The sequence below is a fragment of the Bos grunniens genome, chromosome 21 (genome assembly GCF_055505025.1).
Source record: "Bos grunniens cultivar Pamir isolate PY7600 chromosome 21, Bosgru_T2T1.0, whole genome shotgun sequence".
NCBI classification, from domain to species: domain Eukaryota; kingdom Metazoa; phylum Chordata; class Mammalia; order Artiodactyla; family Bovidae; genus Bos; species Bos grunniens.
In genome coordinates this window covers 43,012,742-43,024,943 of record NC_141185.1, presented here as the reverse complement: position 1 = coordinate 43,024,943, position 12,202 = coordinate 43,012,742, and the positions used below count along the sequence as shown (strand labels likewise).

The 12,202-nt window shown below is 43.3% G+C and overlaps 1 protein-coding gene across 3 annotated transcripts in view; it reads left to right on the top strand.

The window, feature by feature from the left end:
- The first annotated feature begins 698 nt into the window (after positions 1–698).
- Positions 699–12,202, top strand: part of FAN1 (FANCD2 and FANCI associated nuclease 1) — a 30,844-nt gene continuing 19,340 nt past the window's right edge. For 2 of the 3 annotated variants that reach the window (XM_086364178.1, XM_086364175.1), the window contains exons 1-6: positions 699–808; positions 1,280–2,827; positions 5,048–5,188; positions 5,584–5,785; positions 9,468–9,701; positions 11,229–11,360. In XM_086364178.1, the coding sequence (XP_086220304.1) occupies positions 1,573–2,827; positions 5,048–5,188; positions 5,584–5,785; positions 9,468–9,701; positions 11,229–11,360 (1,964 nt within the window). In that variant the 5' untranslated portion in view covers positions 699–808; positions 1,280–1,572. Of the gene's footprint in view, positions 822–1,279; positions 2,828–5,047; positions 5,189–5,583; positions 5,786–9,467; positions 9,702–11,228; positions 11,361–12,202 lie in introns of all 3 variants that reach the window. The other variant, XM_086364177.1, reaches the window with a different exon arrangement.

The window sequence follows — 12,202 nt, the reverse complement described above, 5'->3', positions numbered from 1 at the left end:
TAAACTATTAGGACAAAGAAGAACTACATTTACAAACTACATTTTAATGTAAAAAATATGCAAACTCACCATTCCCTATTACCTATCAATACATTTATTCTTTTACCTTTTTTAATTGAAGTATAGTTGATTTACAATATTTCAGGTGAAGAGCAAAGTGATTTATAGATACAGATATATGTGTGTTCGTGTATTGTAGGGTATCTCAAGATATTAAATATAGTTCCCCGTGCTACACAGTAGGTCCTTGTTGATCTACTATTTTGCTCTTGATGAGATGGGGTGCGTTCAGTTCAAGGTGGTATGGCCCTGGACTCCTGTGCTCCTGAGGTTTTGGCATCTCTTGCATCCGGCAGCAAACAGCATCTCTTCCAGGAACCTCAGCACACGCTTGCTGGCCAAGTGGACTCTTCGCCTGTGTTTCCTCCCAGGAGGCGGCTTCCTAGGTCACCGCATGCTCTAAGAACAGCAATTTACCCACCTTCCAGCCCGCCCGCCTCCGCCAGGTTGTGAAAGACAGGAGGGCGGACCTCCTCTGGCTCAGCCTCCCTGAACCGTTGGATGCCTTGAAGGTGAGAGGGAAGGCCGATTGATTGCTCGAACCTCCGCTGGCCTAGTCTGTGACGGCCGAGCCCTCGGGAATCGGCAGGGAATGCCTGGCGCGCGTAACCCGTAGGAGGCGCGTGGCTGTAGGGCCTGGGTTGCGGGCTGTAAGAGGAGCGTTGGCTGCTGGCGCCGGCAGGAGACAGAAGGGAGGGAGGGAGGAGGGCGGCCGGGCTGGCGGCGGAGCCCCAGGTGCACCTCCCAGGTGCGTATCCCAGGTGCGCACACGATCCCAGGGGAGGGCTGGCCTGGCAGAGCTTTAGCCTCAGGAGGTTCGGCGGCCGGAGCTGCGGGATCGCGGGGAGGCGGGGCGGAGGGTGGACAGATGCCCGCGACTCCCGGCGGCCCTTCTCATTACAGGCCTGTGCGGTAGGGATAGGCGTGCTCTGCCCCGGAGAAGTTACTCGTGCGGCGTTTTTAAACGAAGACCTCGCGTAGTTAGATGTCCCTTTTTAGGGTGGCTGATTTAGATCTTACAGAGGAGTCTTAGAACTTATCCCCGCGGCTGAGGGACACCTTGGGGTCGCATGGACAGCCGGAGGATGGCCTTGGGCTTTTCTTTCCAAGGCCAGAATCTATTCAAGGCCCCATCCCTTGAGATACTATCGTTGATCGTTTCTCGCCTCTGTTGTTGAATTCATAAATATGTTCTTAATCCACATGTTTTGTTTCATAGGAAGAAGAAACTAAATGAATAAAATGAAGTCCAATAGGATCCCATTTTTTATGATTTCGAATCAGGGAAGTAAAAGTAAACCACTGGTATCTTTCCCAGGTCTTACTTTGTGTTTTACTACTTGAAACAAACACTCAACTTTGCTTTTTTTTTTTCCTTGGCTGCCCATTGGGGCATGCAGGGGCTCCCAGTTCCCAGACCAGGGATCGAACCTGGGCCCCTTGCAGTGCAAGTACAGAATCCAAACCACTGGACACCAGGGAAGTCCCCACCCAGCTTTCCTAACAATATTCATGATGTCTGTAGGCAAATCCTCCAAAAAAAGGCCTCGTACAAGTTTATCAAGCAGCAAAACTAAAAAAAATGAATCTAACTCTATTATTTCGTTTTTTAACAATGCACCCCCTGCTAAACTTGCCTGCCCTGTTTGTAGTAAGATGGTGCCAAGATATGACCTGAACCGGCACCTTGATGAAATGTGTGCTGACCACGATGACGTGACTCCAGGTGGCCCCAGGCACGTCAGCTTAAGTTCAAACGTGCCCACCATAGATTTGACCAATATTGCCTTAGAAGATATAACGCCGGAGAGGTCGTCACCATCAACGATAAATTTAACCCCTGGCCAAAGTGATTCAGCAAAAATGGGCAAAAAACAGCAGACCAGCCCCTACTTTAAAAGTAAAGGTGACTCGGTGTGCAGAAATCAAGACGAGCTGAGACATCATAATGTGAAAGTCATTTCTCTGGGAAGCCTGTCCTCTAAATTGTCCAGAAGATACATAAAGGCTAAAAGATCCCTGAATCAGAATGAGGAGTTCACTAATCAGAGTCTACAGAGGTCCTCATGCACAAGGGTTAAGAGCCTGGTTGATCAGCATTTGGAGGTGGAGGGCCAGGATCCACTTTTGGAGAACAGCTCTCAAAAGGAGAATGTGTTTACTGGTGATTCTCAGGAGGAGCTGAGTGCTCCAGCACATACAGTGGAAGGCACTAAGGTGGAGGAAGCTGAAGGCCAGACAGCTGCCCAGGAATGTGAGCAATCAGCCCTAACCCCCACCTGCACAGGTGATGCGCCTCTGTTGTTTTCATCAGATTTAATTCTCGGGCATAGAAAGCCTGCTTCTGAGGACCATCTTGCGAAGCAGGAGAGTATCAAAGGAGTAGATGGTGAAGTTACTGAAAAATGTGAGACAGGTCATTCTGAAGAGGTGAAAATGACTATTGTTTCAGAAGTGACAAATCAGGGCTCACATCGGGAGGCAAAACCTCCGAGTTCCACACTTGGTGCTTCTATACAGACCAACAGCCAAACTCTTCCTTCAGAACCTGACAGTGGCTTAGAGGATGAAATCACTCATCAGATGCCTTTGGAGAAGAGGTCAAGCTGTGATGTGTCCTGGGTCACAAGTCCCGAACTGCCAGACCATCCTTACTACCTTCGGAGTTTCCTGGTGGTACTGAAAGCCGTGTTCGAGAATGAAGAAGACAGGATGCTCTTTGATGAACATGAGAAGGGCATTGTAACTAAATTTCATCAGTTATCAGGTATCTTGAGCCTGTTTGCTTTCGAGGCTTTGTTTGCCATTTGCTGCCCTGAGTTGGTCTGGGATGTGATAGGCAGAAACCTGATGACACTGAGGAATAGTGGTTTGGGGAGCCCCCTGGGAGTACTCAGGGGACTCAGAGCCAGTGATGGTGTTCAGCTCAACAACAATGTGCCTTTAAAAAGAGATAAGATTTGGGGCCAGGTGATGCCTGCTTCTGCACTGTCATCCTTATAAACTGTACTTGGCTTGTAATGGAAGCAGTTGTTTGTCATTTATATGTATATTTGATGGTTGTAAAACAGCGTTTCCCAGATTAGGGGGAAAAGAATAGTGTGACTTAGAAAAGCATACCTTGCATTTCAGGCATGTAATCAAGCTTGCTGCTGTATTTGGTGGATTTGTTGTTTTTGCGGGCCATTTCCTCAAAAATGAAAATAAAATACAGGCAAATGAACAAACCAAGGGATACTGAGGCATATTTTTTTTCTCCAATAACATTTTAGTTGCCTGGACTCTGCCTTTTAAAGTAAAGGTTTGCAGGAAATGGTAGCTTTCAAGCTAAATTGGTACATTAATTTTTTTGCTTTTTTAATTTTATAAATTGGTACATTTAAAAACATACGTAAATTCCTTGGCAGCCAGCTATGTGGCTCAAAGCAAATAGCACAGGTTTAGAGCAAGAGCTCCGCACTCCCCCCTGCCCCATCTCCACCCGCCATCAGCTGCTCATCCAAAGGACCTTGATGGCTATGTGCACATGAGTCCCTCTCAAGCAGGAAAAGCTTCCTTGGGGGCCATGCTGACCACTAGTAATAGTAGTAGGTCTGACTCCCTGTCCAGTTACAAAAAAGAAATCCTTTACCAATAACGGGTAAAAGAAGAAATTCAGTTTTATGTTCACAGTGTAACTGTGGCCCTGCTTGTGTGAGTGACACCCCATCGACTCTTGTGTCCAGGGTGGTCACAGATCTTTGGTTGGTGTACGAGTGTTTATTGAAGTAGTTAGTAACCCTAGGCTGTGGTGTGATTGAGAAGTAGGAACAGTTTCCTAGTGTAAGCTCTGCAGATTCTTACGGGCTGCCCTCCACAGAGAATCATCTTTAGTGTCTCTGTTGTGAAAATAGCTACTGTGAATCGATTTTGCCTCTTTCAAGAGAAAAGGGAAATAACTGTAGAAAATTTAATAAATAAGGTCATATCATTTTATTTTCTAAATTTTTGGCCACACCATGCAGCATACAGGATCTTAGTTCCCTGACTAAAGATGGAATCAGTGCCTCCTGCATTGGGAGAGCTGATTCCTAACCACTGGATGGCCAGGGACGTCCCAAGACCACTCTAGAGTTGGAAACTGAAAGATAATTTGGGTAATAGGAAAACTTGAGACCAGGTTAATTAAATAGCTTGGTGGAGATCACTGAGTTAGAAATGGCCATTCTACCAAAGCCAGACTTTTTTTGAAAAATCCTTTTTAGATGATTTTCAGCCTAAAATAGAATATTGCATATGAAACCAAAAGCAGAGAACAGAATAACTGGAACTCTCAGTGAGGGGGGCAGGGTGTGTTTCTCTTGAGGGACTAGAAATGTTGGTTAGAAAGTGGGGAGCCTGGATCTTACACTTTTATTTTTTATTATTTTTTAAGATATATATATATATTTAAATAGATGGTATTATTTCTGTGTTTAATTTTATTTATTTAATTTTGGCCGTACCACACAAGCATGTGGGATCTTAGTTCCTTGACTAGGGACCCTGCAGTGGATGGGCAGATTCTTAACCACTGGACCACCAAGGAAGTCCTTTAGGTTTTTAAATGGCTAGTTATTATTACCAACTTGGAATGGTTTATACACTCATCTCTTTAATCTTTTCACTGGCTTTGGGAGGATGGTGTTACTGGCCCTCACTCCCACTTTTCATAACAGAAGAGAAGAGGGAGCCTTACTTCCAAAGACTGTCACAAATGCTGTGTGTCCTCTTGCTCCTCCTGTCCTGCACGCAGGCCAAGGAGACATTCCTATGGGACTTTGTATTTGAAATAAGTTCTGTCTTCCAAAGGAAGAAAATGATATTCTTGGAAGATCAGTTGAGTCAGCCTATGTGTATTTGTAACAGCATGTTTTACTCACTTTGGTTTACAAAAGGGAGTAATAGCGTATGTGGTTTTCGAGAAGAAATAGAATGTTTTTCACTGATGATCTTAACTTTGTCACAGCCAATGGTCAGAAGTTATACGTAAGACTTTTTCAACGTAAATTCAGCTGGATTAAGGTGAACAAACTGGACTATGAAGAGATCTCTGCTGACTTAACCCCCGTGGTTGGAGAGCTGACACATGCAGGCTTCCTGCAGACAGGTACGGTTTGTCCAGGGGAACCAAAGTGGAAACACGGTGAAGGGAGTTTCTGGAAAATGAGGGTGGTGCTAGTTTCATGTCATCTCCTGATTGGTGCTGAGAAATAGTGACTGTGTGTGCATCTTTTAAATTGGTTTTTTTGGTTGTTTTTTAAAAAATTTATTTGGCTGTGTTGGGTCTTTGTTGTGGCATGTAAGATCTTTGTTCCCTGATGAGGGATCAAACCCAGGCCACCTGCACTGGGAGCTCAGAGTTAACCACTGAACCACCAGGGAAATCCCTAAATTGAGTTGTTAATCTTAGGACAACAAATAAGTTTTTCTTCTTAAAGTATCAATAAAAACTGGAAAATAATAAACTTATTTAAAGTACTTTTTTTTTTTTTAATATTTCAGAATCTGAGTTGCAGGAGCTCCCTGAGGTGCTGGAGCTTCTTTCTGCTCCAGAACTGAAAGCCCTGGCAAAGACCTTCCACCTGGCGAGTGCCCATGGGCAGAAGCAGCAGCTGGTGGACGCGTTCCTCAGATTAGCCAAGCAGCCTTCAGTCTGTACTTGGGGCCGGAACCAGCCTGGCATTGGCGCAGTGATCCTGAAAAGGTTTTGTGGCTCTTTTTTTAAAATCATTTTATTTATTTATTTATTAACACCAAAAACATTTTGCATTGGGGTGTGGTCAGTTAACAATGTTGTGGTAGTTTCAGGTGAACAGCGAAGGAACTTGTTACAGTAAGAACATTTGAGTTGTTGGTTGGGCTTCTGTAGTGGCTCAGTGGTAAAGAATCTGCCTGCAATGCAAGAGGCCTGGGTTCCATCCCTGGGTCAGGAAGATCCTCTGGAAAAAGAAGTGGCAAATCACTCTGGTATTCATACCTGGAGAATTCCATGGTAGAGGAGCCTGCAGGCTACAGTCCATGGGGGTCACAAAGAGCTGGACATGACTGAACGACTAACACACACACACACACACACACACACACAGCACATATTAAGGTCTTAAAACGGATGGTACGTGTTTCCAGATTGTGATTGTTTTTCAATTGCTGCCAGACTGAAAAGGCAGAGAACCTTAATGATCAGGTCTGGATTCTTTCTTGGGTTAGCTTTTGTAATTCTTGTCATACCACACTGATTTCAAGGACAAGAAAAACCAAGAGGCAAGAGGTTAGAGGCACTGGGCCCTTGGCATATTCTAGTATTTTATTACTCAAGAAAAATGCAGTTTTAACTACTCTCCTTAACAAGAGTTAAACATGAACTGTCCAGCCAAATTTTAATTTCAGTAGACTTTTTATTGAAACATAATCTGTCAGCAATAATATGCAATTTCTCTTGAGTTGAAACATAAAAATTTACCAGAAGCTGTGGATGGTTTCTTTTGTCCTTATAAAAGCTCCTGAACAGTTTCAGGTTGGGAAAGATCATAAAAATCTCAGAATTTATTTCTTATGCCCATGTTATGTCTAAAGTATAACTATATCAACCTTAGTCTGGGAATCCATTTTTCAGAGTTGTTGAAAACGAGATGAGATAATGCTTTTGGCAAACAGTTTAAAGCAACATCATTGTTATTTTATATAATATGTGTGTATGTGTGTAACTTTGAGCTGTTAACGTGCCAAGAGCCCATCCTTATTGGGAAGATACTACAAATATTAATCTTAGTAAAACACAGGTATAAATAAGGCATACATTATTAAGAAAAATGTGACTGTCAACACTTCAAAAAGTTTATACTGTAGATTTTCCAAAAGTATTTAACTAGATTATGTATTTATAGTTAATTGACTTATGGGTATAAGATCCTCATCCCTGTGGTTAAATGTCTTCTAAGTCTTTAATTTTATTTCTTAAGTATTTCATGGTATTCATGTATATAATATTTTAAAAAGTAAGTGAATACTAAATTAGCTGTTTCTTAGTGTAAGCACTGAGCATGTAGGAACAGAAATGGAAGAATTAAGATGAACATTTTTTATCACTGACATGAGAATTATAGAAAAATGAGAATCTTAGGACTATTTTTTAATATATATAACTTTATTTATTTTCGGCTGTGCTGGGTCTTCACTGCTGTGCAGACTTCTCTCCAGCTGCGGTGAGCAGGGCTGCTCTGATTGTGGTGTGAGGGCTCCTCATTGCAGTGGCTTCTCTTGCTGTGGAGCACGGGCTTCAGTAGTTGCAGCTCCCAGGCTCTAGAGCACAGGCTCAGTTAATGGCGGATGGGCTTAGCTGCTCGGTGGCATGTAGGATCTTCCTGGAGCAGGGATCAAACCTGTGTCTCCTTCATTGGCAGGCGGATTCTTAACCACTGAGCCACCAGGGAAGCCCGTTAAGACTATTTTAGTTTTTTACTAAAATCACTATCCTTTAAAAGCTTTTTTAATTGAAGTATAGTTGACATATTAGTTTCAGCTCTGCAGCATAGTGACTCAGTATTTGTACAGATTATACTCCCTTCAAGTTTATTACAAAATGATGACTGTATTTCCCTGTGCTGTGCAGTATGTCCTTGTTGCTTATCTATTTCATATAGGGTAGTTCATCTCTCTTACTCTTCTATCTGTGTCACCTCTCCCTGCTTCCTTCTCCTTGCTGATAACCACTAGTTTATTTTTTCTAGCTGTGAATTTATTTCTCTTTTGTTATATACATTCATTTGTTTTGTTTTTGAGAGTCCACAAAGAAGTGATAACATGTAGTATTTGTCTTTGACTTGTTTTACTAAGGGTAAAACTCTCTAGATCCCTCCACATTGTTAAAAATGGAAGAATTCTTTTTTTATGGCTAATACTCCATTACATAGCACACCTTTATCACTTTGTCTATCGACGGACAGTGTCCTTTATTTCTTCATTAAGCTGTGGAGCCCAGGAGTGGAACCTGAGTCTCTGATGGCTCCACATGAAGGTAATACCTGGTTACCTTCCTCTGCAGAAAAAGCATCCTTATTTGCACTCTCTGAATCCTTCTGGATAGTGGCTATGTGTTTAGTCACACTGAATGTTTCCTTCTGCAACTTGGAGTCCCAGTCCACTGGACATGCTCGAGACTCTGCGTGGGGTGGAAGGCTGGGGGTGCTGTCAGGCTCTGTGGCTGTGTGGTCCTCATGTAGATGGTGGTGAGGTGGGAACCCTATCCCTGTGTCTTTGAAACTGTGCTGGGGGCATTGATCTCTGGACACCCCAGGGAGCCAGCTTAGTTTTTGGTTTCATAGCTTCTGGGCTGGTTAGGAAGGGTGAGGTCCTCCACTAGACTCCAGCTCTCACTGGGGGACCTTGACCTCCAGGCATGCCTGGCATCATCTGGAGGCATTCTTGTTGTGACTGAGGTGGGTAGTAGGTGCCACTGACATTTAGTGAGTAGAGGCTAGGAACACAGCTGAGCATCATCTAATGCACAGAATGGGCACCTTGCCCCTACCTCAGCCCCCAGAAAAGAATTCACGGCCCAGATGTCAATAGAGAAACCCTGTTGTGCATGGTGTCCAGGTTGTTAGAGCCAGAAAGCCTTGATTGTGACCTGCTGCCTGACCAAGAGCCTTTGATAATGACATTCTAAATAAATACCTGTGGGGCTTCCCTGGTGGCTCAGTGGTAAAGAATCCATCTGCCAATGTAGGAGATGTGGTTTCAATCCCTGGTCTGGGAGGATCCCACATGCTGCCGGCAACTAAGCCTGTGTGCCACAACTATTGAGCCTGTGCTCTAGAGCCCAGGAGCTGCAACTACTGAGCCCACTCACCCTAGAGCCTGTGCCCTGCAACAAGAGAAACCACTGTAATGAGAAGCCTGCGCAGCACAACTAGAGTGTAGTGCCCACTTGCTGCAACTAGAGAAAAGCCTGCACACAGCAACAAAGACCCAGCACTGCCATAAATAAAGAAATCAAGTTATTTTAAATAAATAAATATCTGTTATTTAATCTAAATTGTCCCTGGAGTCAAGAATTGAGAGTTGCTAATGTCAAACAGGTAACACTTTGTGTTTCTCTGGTATTTCACATGTTTGGGACCAGCGTAAACCTTACCCTGCTCTTTTATTGAGGCAAACACTATGTGAAGTCGTCTGCAGGTTTAATTTCATTGAATCTTCACCGTGTTCCAAGGTGGGGCTCTGAGCTCCAGAGAGGTTAACTAATGCTTTAACATCACACAGCCAGAGGCCAGAGGTTTGCTTCAGGCTTGGAATAATGAATGCTGTTTAGCTTGAAATAATCTATAAAATCTGATGTCCAAATGCTTACAGACCAGCAAGTCTCTTCTATACTGTGTATTTTTCAGAGCTAAAGATGTGGCGGGACGTTCCCTGAGAGTCTCTCGAGGCCCTCGGGCGGTATTTTCCCGGGCCCTGCTGCTCTTCTCATTGAGCGACATGGTGGAAGATGAGGAGGCCGCCTGTGGGGGCCAGGGTCAGCTCTCCACTGTGCTGCTGGTCAACCTGGGCCGCTTGGAGTTCCCCAGGTACACCGTCAATCGAAAGACCCCGATCTTCCAGGACAGGGATGATCTCATTAGGTAAGAGAGTGGTTGCTCACTGTAACATCTGTGTATTTTTAAATTTATGCAGAAGGATCTATTATTGTTTTTTGCCATCCACAAGAGAAACATTGCTCAAAACCATTTTTTAAGTTTTTGCTTCCTGTTTAGTTTTTTACTCACTTGTATACTTTTCTAGGACTGTGAGGAGAATGTAGAAATGCAGTATGATTAAGGCTGCCAAAACTCATGAGTTTTGAGTTAGAGCTACACAGTTTTCCCCTGGTTTATATTCCCAAATAGCTTTAGCAGGGGGAGCATTTTTTAAATATAGACATTTGAACAAACCTGCCTTGTGAGTATGTTGTTGGCATGAACAAGGCTGAATATCTTCCTGGTAATGATGCTTAAAATAAAGCTAATAACTAACTTGTGGACCATATACCAGAATCATGCAGACAATAGAAGTTTTCATGAATCTGTCTTGATCCATGGATTTAGTCAGTGCTAAGCAAAAGTGGATTTTGATTAAAAAAAAAATTGCGTAGATGTTGCAGGTTTATGATTCAAAGTTAGCTGAAATGGTTTCTGATATTTGATTTTAGGAAAGATGTTTAAGTGTTGTCTAGTATGTGCTTTAAAAAATAAGCTATTGAAATGATTGGATCAAAATAGAGTCAATATAAACTGATTTTAGCCCATTTTGCCTTAGTTATTAGGAAGGTCAATATCTTATTTGTATTCAGTAGGAATAACTTTTTCAGTCAGATCTTCTAATTAGAATGTTTTCTCCAATTCCACTTTTCATTGCCTTAGAGCTGTCCAGTTGAGTATTAAAAGAGAGCTAGATGGAAGCGTGTATGAGCAAATCTTTACACTTAGAGGATTCTGTTTTTCGCTTATTTGACAGTTTCTGCACACAGTGCTAGAGTGTGCTTTTCTCTCAAGGGTGAGTCCAGAGCACAGTGACTGTGCACTCGGTGTTACAGAACTATGGGGCCCATGTCTTTGTTTTGATATCTAAAGACATGCCGAGAAGCTGTCTGTCTTCAGTTACATAAGTTCAGAACATTTCAGCATCGCCATCTCCCAGATACTGTCCCTGAAGTTGTTTTTGAAAATCCCAAATAATTCTCTTAGCTTGGGCAGTATCCCTCTGGCCATCTCTGACTTAGTGAGTAAATGACCAAACCTACACTTCCGTATAATCCTGAGATTGGTTACATGTTGTCATAGTTGCTCCCAGATTGTTGAATGGATGACTGAGTGAGTAGGCACCAGAGGTCAGGGAGGAAGAGCTGGTCAGTGTTGCATCATGTAATGGGACATGTGATGTGATGGTAAGGTTGTGTGTCTTCATCTTTCTGGCTGGGAGGCCTGTATGAACACTTCTAGGCTATTCGTGGAGTAATAGTCAAATGAATCCTGAGATAAAATGTAACCCTTGTGTTTTCAAAAGCAGATCTGAATGTGTTGGGTGGGATGTGGGGATGTGAGGTTCTGTACGTCAGTGCTCATCCCGCCCTGAAACCTGAATGTCGTGGTATCCCGCCTGTCCCCCCTCAGGTATGCGGTGGCCGCGCACACGCTGAATGACATCTCCACGGCGATGGCCAGCGGGGCCTGGGAGGAGGCTAGGGAGCTCGCTCGGTGTGCAAAGCAGGACTGGGATGGACTGAAAGACCACCCGTCCCTGAGGTGAGGTGGTTCTCTGGTGCCTGTGAGGGTTACCGACTGACCTAGTTGTTCTAACTGCGTAAGATCATCTTTTTCATGAGGAACATGCTCCTTTTGTTCCGTGGTGAGGCCAGCGTGTGTAGTTGAACTTCCTCCTCACTTTGCATGGAGTCAAAAGTATTGGGTGAGTAGCAGGGAGTGTCTGAAAGTTTGGGGTGATTTTTATACCCCCGGTCTGTCTGTGGCAGACAATGGCTTGCCACCTGCAGGGGCACTGGCCCATCTGGGGTTTGGTCAGCTGAATTACAACCCTGGGGGAAGCCTGGCCGCAGGACAGATGCTGTCTTCTGGTGGAAATTCCAGGAGCTGTTGTTTTGAACAAGAAAATGAATCATACCTTAAAAAAAAAAAAAAGAAAATTAAATTGAACATTTGCTTCAAGAGTTCAGAGTACACAGCACATGATCCTTCATTCTTTTTGGTTTAATAAATGTTCAACGTGTTTCATAGGGTTAAGAAACTTTTTCCTTCCTTAGTACAAAGTGATAAGAAAAATTAGTAGTATTGGATATCTCTTTCAGAAAAACATTTAGGACAAAAGTCTACACAGAAGTAATACAAACTTAAAAACCATAGCTAAGAAAATAGCCTTTACTGTTAAGAAAAACAACTGAATATTTTCTCTGTGTTTTGTTTGGGAGTAATTTAGATAGAGTGAGGCATTTACTTACAGGCCTTTGTAGGAAGCAGACAACTAGTGTGTACAATGAGTGTTAGCCCGTGATGTGCATGGACCCTGGGGGATTTTCTTAAGTAATTGGGCAAATGTGTAAACATTTCTCAGACTAAACAGGAAAACAAAT